Source organism: Tachypleus tridentatus, chromosome 4 (genome assembly GCF_004210375.1).
Source record: "Tachypleus tridentatus isolate NWPU-2018 chromosome 4, ASM421037v1, whole genome shotgun sequence".
Taxonomy (NCBI): Eukaryota; Metazoa; Arthropoda; class Merostomata; order Xiphosura; family Limulidae; genus Tachypleus; species Tachypleus tridentatus.
The window spans coordinates 24,304,971-24,318,719 of NC_134828.1; the positions used below are offsets into that span (position 1 = coordinate 24,304,971).

Genomic DNA, 13,749 nt, shown 5'->3' on the forward strand with positions numbered 1-13,749 from the left:
CTGTGCCATTACAAACAATAGTCAGACAACTTACAAGCTTAAATCTGCTACTAAACTGTGCCATTACAAACAATAGTCAGACAACTTACAAGCTTAAATCTGCTACTAAACTGTGCCATTATAAACAGTAGTCAGACAAGTTACAAGCTTAAACATGCTACTAAACTGTACCACTACAAACAATAGTCAGACAAGTTACAAGCTTAAACCTGCTACTAAACTGTGCCATTACAAACAATAGTCAGACAACTTACAAGCTTAAATCTGCTACTAAACTGTGCCATTACAAACAATAGTCAGACAACTTACAAGCTTAAATCTGCTACTAAACTGTGCCATTACAAACAATAGTCAGACAACTTACAAGCTTAAATCTGCTACTAAACTGTGCCATTATAAACAGTAGTCAGACAAGTTACAAGCTTAAACCTGCTACTAAACTGTGCCACTACAAACAATAGTCAGACAAGTTACAAGCTTAAACCTGCTATGCCACTCTTTGCCACCACAAGCGGTATAGTCAATCTTAAAATGGAAAAGTATAATTGCGATTTAAAGAAAGATTAAAAATAAGTAAACTAGAGTAAACTTACTTCAAGTTGTCTCACAACCCCTACATCTGCATCATACAATACAATGTACTTTGGGGAGAATTCTGTCAGTATCGACTGCAAACCAAGTGGGTCTTTTTCTCCATGGAGGGGATAAATTATTGTTGGCTGAACTATCACAGGCTCTTCTGAGGTGTTTTTCGAAGGTTCAGTGGAAGCAATCTGCTCATCTCTCTCTGAAGAATCATCACTCTGTTCCAAAAAAGAAGTGATAATATCATTATCTAATTCTATTTATGTTTACAGCATACTAACACATAAAATCGCCCTTCTTTTCAAACCATTTATTCATTAAATTAACAAAACTACCACCAGAATTACTTTTTCTTCAATACTTTTCAGAGTGGATGGAAGTTTTAAGATTAAGATCTAATGATTTTTCTTGAAGAGGAACTTATTGTTGGGTATACAAGACAATTCAGTTTAAGAGTTATTATTTTGTAATTCACTATTTAATAATTATTTAATTTTCATAATTAGGGTGTTGGAAGTTAAATATTTTAAAAGTCATAGTTGTGATAAGTTTCCTTATGTAACTCAGTCCAAGTCATAGTTGTGATAAGTTTCCTTACGTAACTCAGTACAAGTCATAGTTGTGATAAGTTTCCTTACGTAACTCAGTACAAGTCATAGTTGTGATAAGTTTCGTTACGTAACTCAGTACAAGTCATAGTTGTGATAAGTTTCGTTATGTAACTCAGTACAAGTCATAGTTGTGATAAGTTTTGTTACGTAACTCAGTACAAGTCATAGTTGTGATAAGTTTCGTTATGTAACTCAGTACAAGTCATAGTTGTGATAAGTTTCGTTATGTAACTCAGTACAAGTCATAGTTGTGATAAGTTTCGTTATGTAACTCAGTACAAGTCATAGTTGTGATAAGTTTCGTTATGTAACTCAGTACAAGTCATAGTTGTGATAAGTTTCGTTATGTAACTCAGTACAAGTCATAGTTGTGATAAGTTTCCTTACGTAACTCAGTACAAGTCATAGTTGTGATAAGTTTCCTTATGTAACTCAGTACAAGTCATAGTTGTGATAAGTTTCCTTATGTAACTCAGTACAAGTCATAGTTGTGATAAGTTTCCTTACGTAACTCAGTACAAGTCATAGTTGTGATAAGTTTCGTTACGTAACTCAGTACAAGTCATAGTTGTGATAAGTTTCGTTACGTAACTCAGTACAAGTCATAGTTGTGATAAGTTTCCTTACGTAACTCAGTACAAGTCATAGTTGTGATAAGTTTCGTTACGTAACTCAGTACAAGTCATAGTTGTGATAAGTTTTGTTACGTAACTCAGTACAAGTCATAGTTGTGATAAGTTTCGTTATGTAACTCAGTACAAGTCATAGTTGTGATAAGTTTCGTTATGTAACTCAGTACAAGTCATAGTTGTGATAAGTTTCCTACATAACTCAGTACAAGTCATAGTTGTGATAAGTTTCCTTACGTAACTCAGTACAAGTCATAGTTGTGATAAGTTTCCTTACGTAACTCAGTACAAGTCATAGTTGTGATAAGTTTCCTTACGTAACTCAGTACAAGTCATAGTTGTGATAAGTTTCGTTACGTAACTCAGTACAAGTCATAGTTGTGATAAGTTTCGTTACGTAACTCAGTACAAGTCATAGTTGTGATAAGTTTCGTTACGTAACTCAGTACAAGTCATAGTTGTGATAGGTTTCGTTACGTAACTCGGTGCAAGTCATACATTATGTAGGTAGTACAATTCTTGTAATATTGTTGGTATCATTTTATTCAAAATTTCGAAGTCTTTCTTATTATGTTTAAACATAATAACAACATTACTGTTGTTACTAGATGTCTGTAGATTTTCTTGTCTGTTACATTTTGTACACGCATGCATGTACAAAATGTAAGTAAAAATAAAGTTTGTGAAAATATAAATAAGATGAAGTTAGACTGCGTGATCATGAATTTAGTTATAAAGAGTGTACAGTGAAGACTTAAACTGTAATAACCACAGATTGTTTTATAATAAAAAGAGTAGAAAAGAATAATCAACTCATCAAATGGGATCTAAAGTAACCAAACCAGCTTGTGTGGACTTTTGATGTAAAAGAGAATTATTTAAAGCTTTGTATACAAATGTAATAACCCATAGAGTAATGTAAATTATCACTGACTTTATTGTAATAACAGAGTAGAGGACAATAACTTGTCTTGTCAAAGGGTATTTTAAAGTAATTGACATAGTCTGTGTGGTTTTCAATGAAAAAAAAAATTACTTAAAACTCTGAATACAACTGTGATAATCAACAGTTATAATGGTGATTTTAAAGAGAGTATCACAGCCTTGTATTGTAACAACAGAGTACTGCAGGATAATTTGTCCTTTCAAATGGTATTTGTCCTACAGTAATTGAACCCAACTTGGGGTATTTGACAATAAAGAAACAATTAACTAAAGCTCTGGATACAACTGAGATAACTAAAGGCATAAAGTTTTGTACATATGTTTGACTTGTTTGAATATATTATTTAAAAAAAAGTGGATTATGTAATGCCCATTTGTTGTTGAAATTTATCACCAATAAATTACAGACACATACTCCACAGAATGTAACCTGATGAAAACCTGACAACTTTATATTGTGTAACAAAATACATATAGCTGCATTAAGAAAAATGCCCTGTCTTTCATCCATTGTCACTACTAAGCTATTTACATTCTTAAAAAATTATTTAAATTAATTACTTTTGGAAACTCTCTGTGTAAATTACAATATAATCCTTAGATATTTTTAACTAACCTATACATAACTGAAAATATAAAATTATTAAACTGTAGATACGCTTAACACTTTGACAAAAACTCGAAAACCTATGAAAAAAACAAGTGTATCGAGAAAATTATGTTTATTTAACATAAAATTCCATGTAAAATCCTGTCATATCACATCACAAAACAAAATTTATTTCTACACCAAAAGAAATTACTTACAAGGTTTACATTTTCCTCTGAATGAACAGGATCAGGTGCAGCCATCTGTGTCAAAGTTCTTTCATTCTTTACTTCTAGCTTTTTCTTTTTCTTCCTGTTTTGTTTTGGTAGTTTTGATAGTTTGTAATTCTCTGATGTAGAATCTTTAAGATCGGGACATAACAACCGATTATAGAGACGATTTAATAAAACATCTGCTCCACTACACAGTAACTAGAAAAAGAAGGCCATGTTTACTTTATGATATCATGTATTTCATATTTCAGTACAAACTAAAAAATTTTAGTCTAAATCATTAGACATCATTTATCTTTATACAAAAAAATTCCAGGAAAATTCAATTTAAATTTACAGTAAATAATAAGTTCCTACTTTAATTATTTAATTCATATTCCACTTTTATCTGCAGTTTCAGTTAATACATTTTTGTTCAATCACCAAATTCCTTTAAAGTTTCAGCTATTTGCTCACAATAATTACATCCACATTTCATTATAAAATAAACTTAATTTCTAAACAGGAAATATTTTACAGTTTTTTTTTTCCCTTAGAGATAATTCTTAAATACTTAAATGTCAATAGTATAATTCTATTAAAAAAACAAATATACCAATTTTGAGATGATAAATATCATCAAGTGTAATTTTAATAGGAAAAATTCAGCTTAAACTAATATTAAATGTTGATTTCTAATTTTCATTATCTTGTTTATATTCCACTCATGTCTTTAATCAAACACTTTCTTCTTAAAATCTGGATAAGTGTATTTCTGTGAAACATAAGAAAGTTTAAGTTTCTCCCTGTAATATTAATGACAAGTTAAGGAGAAATTATTACAATCAAATATTCTTCAACTCATAATTTAAATATAAATATTGTTTAGATAACCATATATATATATAACTATTATTATATAAATATTGTTCAAACAACAAATAGGAGTTTCCAGTATTTTCACTGAAAGCTTAATAAATAAAGCTGAATAATAAGGTATCCCATTTGCTATCTTAGTAGAATTACACTCAGTGTGTTTTAAAAGTGATGACAGTTTTTTAGTTAACTCTTTTGCAATGGGTCAAGGTTCAAAAACCATGTCATCGCATTTGTTGACTTGCATTCAAAATTTTATTGAGTTACTATTTTATGAATTTATGTAAATAAGTTTGGAATCAAACTGTAGATTATAATTAAAACTTTAATATTATGCATGGGTTAATTTTGTAATTTAAAAGTGAATACTTAAAGAAAACATTCAAATATAATTTTAATAAGTCATGTAGTATGTTGAATGCAGCACTGTTTAAAATTAGATGTTTGTAATGTCAAAATACTAAGTCTATAATTTCGTAGAAATTAGGAACTCAGATTACTTAATATTTACAAGCTAGAATATAAAATAAGAACCTCATATCCTTTTCATTTTGCTGAGATATGGTTTATTTATGTACTGAATCAAACACAGTGGCCCTGCCCTGTTCATCTCTTTCCGCAAACGCAAACTAACGTGGCAGGGGTTTAGTTTAGAGAGAGAGAAATCATAAGAATTCTCTCTCCAACTGGGGTGTTCAGGAACGTTGTGGTTCCTCTTCATCCCCTTTAGTAAAAGGTTATTAGGTTTAGTTTTATTTATTTATTTATTAAATAATTTTTTACTCTTTTTTTGGGTGAAGGAGGTCATTCTTAATGTTATCCTAGACCGAGGCAAAGGCAGCAAAGGAGAGAACGGCCAGGTCCCATCCCGAAAGGCAGAAGTCAAAGTAAATATGAACATGAAATCAAACGACCCGACTCAGGGTCTGTCACCTCTTTCCATTTTTGGAAACTGTTTTTATATACACTTACTTCAATATATGAGATGTGAATAACCAATCAACTGCTTAGAATGTCCACCTAGTGGTTTTCTCAGCAAGTTTAGTCCATGAAAAGGCTACCACTTTCTTTTCAACAAAGATTTCAAGAAGGTAGGTTGTGTCTCTGGTCTACTTGAAGTTTCATATTTTTTAAAATGTAAATACATCTTAGTTACAATGTTTAATAGATTAAAGTGAAATTCTATGCTATCAATATAGTTACTTATGATTTTTTGGTCATTCAATTGTATAAATAAAACCTAAAAAAAAAAATTGTGCAAAGTTTTAAAAGGCTTAGCAACCTGCATCCAGCAGCATCTGAGTTCAAAGGTTGTAGCAAGAAGAGATAACTAAGTTTTACTTCTTTATTTATTCTTCTATATTTAAAGAAAAATAAATTTAATATATTTCTAAATAGTAATAATCTATATACATATATAATATATAATAACTGAAATGTAACCGTATATTACAAAATATTAGTCAACTTAAACACAGCCAAGACAGGGAAGACTGAAAATCAGTTTTATATTACTGGTCATGCGACTTGAATGCACATGCACCACATCAATGCAAGTTACGTAATGTTAGCTAGGTGTAATTAGAAGGTCAATATGATAAAATATAATAAATATATATGTCATATATAGCATTATGAGACTTATGCCACTTAGACTAATCATTTGTATTTTCGTGTTATAATATGTAACCATTATAATGTAACCATTCTAAAAAAACAATATTTCCCACTTTTTATGATGGTTACAAGGTTGGTCAAGTGAAAACCCCACATAGTTATAGAAAAATAACATAAAATATAAAATTTTACTGAAACAAACATTTGAAATGTATTTAGGAGGTTTTATAGATTACATAAATAATATTTGAGATTTTCAGGATGAAGAATAATTTTCTTAATCATAACATGAAACCACTTTGCACTCAGACTAGTAATGAAATAGCCTCCATTTCTGCAAACAAATCTTTTGTAAAAATATTTCATTAAAAAATTTGAATTTTTGTATACAAAATACTTGTAAGCTTCACTAAAAGTCTACCAAATTTTGTGATGATAAACATGCTGTATCAAAAGTTATAGTGTAAATACTTAATGTGTGCAAATGTGTAAACAAATCATGTATGCCATACCAAGCCAATTGCAAAAGGGTTATATAAACATTTAACCGATTAAAATTTGCAGGTCAATTCTGATAGTTGATTTGTTTTAAAATTAGTTTCCTGGTTCTTTAAGTCTTACTTTGTATTGCATGCCAACCTTTTCTCTTTATTTCAGTACATCAAAAATTACTGTCATATTTGTAACATCTTTTTAAAAATCCAACTTCAATAAAATTTTATAATGCTACAACAAATAAAAAAATTAATAAACTTCAACATGTAACACATGAACAAACTCTCACACTTAATTTCAAACCAATTTGCTAAAAAAAGAAACATCTTTTATAAAGTATTATAACTTTCACCTTATTCTCAAATAATTACAATTAACGGTTTTTAGTCTGTGTAGCTTTATACCTTTCAAAACATCCCATACTTACATCTTTAATCTATCTGCATATCTTCTGTCCTAATAAAGCAACAGATACTTACATCTTTAATCTATGTTCATGTCTTCTATCCTAATAATGCAACACATACTGACATCTTTAATCTATCTGCATATCTTCTGTCCTAATAAAGCAACACATACTTACACATTTAACCCATATTCATATCTTCTATCCTAATAATACAACACATACTGACATCTTTAACCTATATTCATCTCTTCTATCCTAATAATACAACACATACTGACATCTTTAACCTATGTTCATATCCTCTGTCCTAATAAAGCAACACACACTTTCATCTTTAATCTATCTGCATATCCTCCATACTAATAAAGCAACACACACTTACATCTTTAATCTATCTGCATATCTTCTATCCTAATAAAGCAACACACTCTTGCATCTTTAATCTATCTGCATATCTTCTATCCTAATAAAGCAACACACTCTTGCATCTTTAATCTATCTGCATATCTTCTATCCTAATAAAGCAACACATACTCACATCTTTAATCTGAGTTTGTGTTTTTTCATCATTAACTACAATCAACACAGGAGCAAACTTGTTATTTATTGCGACATCTTGCTGGATTTTAGTTAAAGTTTCAACCAAAGCCAACCATTTTGGACTAATTTCAGGCTTTATACCTAGAAAAATAGTTATTTATCATAAAACAAAATCCTTATCCACAAAATATTGTGACTCAAATTACTCTTCTGAACATCAAATAAAAATATTTTTATAAACTTGAATGTTTTTAAGTTAATCTCTTTATTAAGAAAATTTCCTTTTCACACATATTATAGAATGTTTATATTTTACAAATATAATATATAGTAAAGAGAACCATACTCTGAGGCTGCTCTCCATTAGTAGTTTTGACTACTTTGCTTTTACTTTCAGGTCCAAACACTCGTTCTCTGGCTTGCTAGAAGGAGACAAACAACATGAAGTTAACTTCTAATGCTACCTCCTTAAAATAAAAGAATTCTAGTAATTAACAGTTTAGCTAAACTGAAGATGAAAGTTGAGTACCAAAATATTTAAAGAAAATATACCATGATAATGTATGGTTATCCTTTGACTATTAATTGCAAGTGGGTCAAGTGCTACATAAAACTGACTCAACAAAACTAAAACACAATCTCTTAACCTACTCATTCCAACCTTTGTTCTCAGTAGCGATTGTGTTTACCCAGCCAAAACTGACCATTATCTGATTTATATTTCAAAGTAATCTCCCTGTAGATATGGACAGTTGGAAAACAATTCAGAGCTAATGTTTTTAAATGTAGACTAGAAAATTTTGAATCTTGCAGTACATTCACAAAAGAAATTATTGAATTATAATGCCATAAATTAGGCTCAGCATTAGATAACAATGTAAAGTAGCACCAGTCTTCAAAGATAAGGACATCAAATCCATCGTAAAAAACGACCGCTGATAAGTTTTTCGGCATGGGCTCAGTTTCAGAGACCAATTTCATAACCATTTTGTATTCTTTATCATTTTCATGCTATAACTTTTAAATTAATAAGCATATTTTCACAAAACTTTGCAGGTCATCATTCTATATTACAAGGCTTTTATTAGCAAAATATCAATTTTTATATTTTACAAATTTATATTTTTTAAGTAATGCTTCTCTCCTGCCATTTTTCTTTTGAAATATGTGGTATCCAACATCCAAAGTAATTTTCATTCAAATATTAAAAATATTTTTTAGAAATCAGAAAATTTTCAAATTTCGCACACAATCTTTATAGCCTCCAGACGGTTATCAAGTGTATTTTTAAGAAAAACCTTTATATGTTTTCTGTTATTTTCACTATCAAATCTTTATATATGGGTTCAGTCAATTAGACTGGCCTTGTAATCACCATAAAAATTGGAAAATAATTATTAAATTATAATTTTTTTTTGAAATGACAATAAATTATAACACAAAAAAACAACTGGTTAGTCTAAATATCTGAAACCTCATAACATTATACATTTATATAATTATTATCTTTAGAATACTGACCCATTCAGCCATGCCTGGCTGACATTACATAAGCTACAATTATGTGACAGTGTACTTGTACTCAATGTTACTGTATCCAATTATATAAAAATGGCCTTTACAAACTGACCTGTCTTAGCAGTGTTTCACTGGACTAGTATTTTGTAAAATAGTCACATTTCAGTTATAATACATTATATATGAATATGCATTATTAGTATTAACAAATAAATTCTTAAACTTATTTTTCTTAAAACATCGATCAATAAATAAATAAGTATAGCAGAAAATTATATCTTCTAGTTAAAATGAACTATGCATGTTGTTAAGCCTTATTAAATTTCATGATTAGGATGTAAAACAAAATACTTTTTAAAGATTTTTATATGATCAAAAATCATACATAATTATATCAATACCATATCATTCTACTATAATCTATCAGACTTAGTAACTAAGCTGTATTTGGGTCTAAAAAAGTATAAAATTTCAAGCTCACTACAGTCTCATCCAACCTTTTCAAATCTAGCACAATAAAGAAAGTTTTTTTTTGCCAGAATGTTTCGTAAATGCTGGGAAGCTACTAATAGAAGAGTCATTCTGAGCTTTTGATTGGTTACTCAGAGACAGAAGTAGATGTATGTAAGTGCTTCCTAAAATGTAAAAAGAGGGGTGTGATCACCATGCTTGATATCAATATCTCGGCAAATAGAACAGATATCAGGTTTTCACTTTATATTCTAACTTGTCCATACTGGTAATTTGTGTTCCTAATTTGTAATAAACTGTAGGGTATATTGTATTTAGACATCACAAACATATAATTTGAACCAGTGCTGCATTAAATATATCACGTGACACATAAAAATCAAACTTTTTTATTTCTTTTTTAATATTTACTTTTAGATTAAACTCATTTATAATACTAAGATTTAAAATGTAATCTACAATTTGATACCAAACTTATTGGCATAAGTTCATAATAGTTGTTAAATAAAATTTTAAATACAAATCAACAAATGTGACAACATGGCCTTTGACTCACGACACGTGTCAATACAGTTAAGTGCATAAACCAAGACTACATGAGGTAAGTGATATTCAGAAGAGACATTTAATATAAGAATTGAATACAAGGTGAGGAAAACTTACATTAGGTTTTTATAATGATTAAAAAATTTTTGTGACACCATAAAAAAGTTTATGCTTTAGGCCTGTTAATTAGGATCTGCCAATGTGATATTAAATTTGCACAAAAAATAAAAATGATACAGCTTGATAATGACAGCACCAGTGGTTGAAATGTTGTTCTAAAACCTAACACCGCTTACTGTAACTTGCAATAAAACAAACTTAATAAGTGAACTTAAACCAAAACTGCTGATCTTCTTCATTATTCAAATGACAAACTAATCCTTTCTGTGTGTTCCACGTTAAGAAATATCTAAAATGTGTCAAATTATGACAAGTTTTAAAGTATTAAACTTCATAACAAATTAATATTTAAACTATCATGATATTTATATCAGATTCTTGAAACTTTAGGCAAAATAATTATAAGTGAAGACTGGAGTTTAATGAAAGATAAAACAATCTTTATGTGTACAGTCGTCTGTGTTTTATAGTTAAGTTTACACTGGTAGATGAATAAACATATCACATGATGCACCAGATCATCACTCTTTTCTTTATAAGTTTTTTTCTATGAAAAAAAAGTCAACCATTTATTACAGATTTAACAAATAAACTGTCATAGATACATCATATTATTTATTCATCTGTGTTTTTTTAACAACTTGTTCAAAAAAGTGCAAAACTGTAAACCGTCATGTAGTGCATCAGATGCCAGGCTTGTAGAGCAACCTGCTAAAGAATCCACTAAAGTAAATCATATTGGGAATCATAAATCAGGTGAGGTGAGTTGTCTGTATGATTAATTATTCTAGTGATTTATCAGCAGTTTAATTTTCTATAAGACCTTAATTATTGAAGTCATTAGTCAAAGAAAAAATTAAAACTAAATGACAAAAATTTGTTTTTCCAACTGTACTTGACAATGGTCATAAAATGCAACATCTTTGCCTGTATCTCAACACTAATTTTGAGGTAGATCATCATTTCTTACTCAGCTCAATAATTACAAACAAACTGGCCAGCTTCAACATTTACTGTGGTGAGCACATAACAATGAAAGTTAACTTAAGAGCGAAGGACACCAGTTAAGAATTTTATATTAAAGGAATTGTAAATAACAAGGTCATACAAATTCATCATTTTTTCTTTAATTAAGAGTAGCACCTTATAAATCAGCTGATACAATTTGTAGTTTTGCAGAAAATTGCATGATGGGCTATTGGTACTATGCTTGCTACAGGGATTGAGCCCTGAATTTTAGCATTAAAAACCCTTAAATTTACACCTGAATCACCACGAGGTAAATTTATGAATTTGCTGTCCGATATTAAAAATTAGCAAACTTATTAAAGTACCAAAAACTTTCATTTTCTTCCATTGAAACAACACAATTTTTTTGTTGATCGAATGTTACACAAAGCTATTTGAAGGTTACCTGCCACAGCCATTTCTAATTTAGGAAAGACAGACTAGGGAGAAGGCAGCTAGTGAAAACTAGCTACCTTAAACTCTTGAGCTACTCTAATGGAATAGTGCAACTGACTGTCATGTTATAATGCTCCACAGCTGAAAGGATGAGCATGGTCAGTAATGGAACTCCAATCCACACTGAAAGTCAAGCATCTTGACCACTACACTATGCCAGGCCTCAGCAATATCAAAGACATTTTATGTTCATGTTCCTCAAAGTTTTATCTAAGGTTTCAGATTAATTTCCCAAATTTTCTTCCCAAAATATAAATATAAATAAATGATAGAAAGACACTCTGCAAATTCCAATTAATATCATTCTCAGTCTAATATAGAATGTGAGAGATCACACAGGTACATATAACATGCAAAAAAAAAAACATCTCTCCCCTCACGATATTTCTGCATTCACACTGGAATAGTCACATGCTACTAATAATGCATCATTCCATGCAGCACTTAATGAAAATCACCACAATAATAGAAACAAATAATCTTATAACACTAAATTAATTATCTTTCATTAACTGGACACTTAATGTTATAAGGTCATTTATTACTTGTATTAAAATTCCTTCTAAGCACCAATATGTATTACAGGAATTAAATGATGACAACCTCTATGACATGACATATTGAGAAAGTAAATGGATAATGAATAGGGACAAAAAAATGTATAACACCTAAAAGGAACTGAAAACTAAATTATCTAAAAAAAAACTTATAAAACCCTATTAAAGAACAGTATTGGTTGTTTTGTTTTTTTGCAAGAAAAAACATCTTTATAAACAATATTTTTAAATACACATTTCTTTTTAAAAACGATTAACAATTTCCTATGACATATTCCATAAATATATCAAAATATAAAAGTACAATAAAGATTTGAATAATTTTACTCACTATAAACATGCTTTCAGCTGAATCCATAAACAACCAATCAGAAATCTGAAAATTATTGCTTACGTTGTCCCTGAAAATAATGCAACGAACACATGCCAGTAAGTTTTAAACATCAGAAGTTTTCAGAACTATTTCATATATTACAAGTTTTTTTTCTTGATAAGATAGTTTTTAATTTAGCGTAAAGACTACAAATAAATCTAATAATTTGATTAAAATTGATTAAAAATTAGGTACTTTGACATGGTGAGTAACATATAAGCTAAACTGACCAGGTCGGAGATCACTAAAATTCAGACATAGCCATTCTTAACATCGAATTAATGTCAAGCTGTCTTGCTAGAAACTAAACTAGTAAACTTGAAGCTCATTAATTATATTTTCCATGTTTATACATGAAAATATTTTTCAAATATTTAAATACAATTTTATGATTGTTGGAGCATTTGATGTTAAATATTCTGAATATTACGTGAAGTTCTTAATTACTTGTTGACCTTAACTTTACATAAATATACACAAAACAAGTGTCCGAATTATGAGCTGGTTTTCAGTAGAGCTCTCATCACAACAAAATAATAAAAGGAGAATAACAAAGTTAGCATGCAGTGAAAATATAATAATAATTATATTCCATAATTATCGTGTTTAAACATTTTGAAGCCAAAATTATTTAATAAAATTACTTTTGTATGTTTGACTGTTACTGTATAATTAAAATATATTTTTTTTATTCTCTTTAACAATTTATTTCAGTGAGTTATTTTTTTACACAACTTATATAATACACGACCAGCCTTTAGACAAGTTCTGAGCCTATCATTCAATTAGCCTCTATATTTGTATTCTGAGAAACTAATTGCTACCACACAAATGAGATTCTTAAAGTATATACATATATATATATATTTACCACTAACATTAACTTTGTGAAATATATTTTAAATATATCCATAAGCTATGAGAATACAAAGAAACAGTCAAACTGTTTCATGTCGACAAAGTTCTAAGTTTGCATACAAGCTTTAAATAATGTACTGGAAAGCCTGGGAAAGCTCTTGAACCATAATATTTTGATGAATCACAACATCACAAGAACAGTGACAAGAATTATTAAAATCTTTATTAATATTAAAACTATTATCAGTCTCAATGTGATAAAATATCACACAAACTACCAACCAGCACAACATAAAACATCTACTGACATAAAACTCATGACTTCCAAATATTT

The 13,749-nt window shown here is 29.2% G+C and overlaps 1 protein-coding gene across 1 annotated transcript in view; it reads right to left on the reverse strand.

Annotated features, from left to right (window-relative positions):
* LOC143248081 (DNA repair endonuclease XPF-like) overlaps nucleotides 1-13,749 on the reverse strand; it is a 49,084-nt gene that overhangs the window by 14,574 nt on the left and 20,761 nt on the right. Inside the window, exons 12-16 of the mRNA XM_076496517.1 lie at nucleotides 12,516-12,585; nucleotides 7,855-7,930; nucleotides 7,507-7,649; nucleotides 3,578-3,790; nucleotides 594-803 (exon numbers count right to left, since the gene is read on the reverse strand). Of these exons, the coding sequence (XP_076352632.1) occupies nucleotides 594-803; nucleotides 3,578-3,790; nucleotides 7,507-7,649; nucleotides 7,855-7,930; nucleotides 12,516-12,585 (712 nt within the window). The remainder of the gene's footprint in view (nucleotides 1-593; nucleotides 804-3,577; nucleotides 3,791-7,506; nucleotides 7,650-7,854; nucleotides 7,931-12,515; nucleotides 12,586-13,749) is intronic.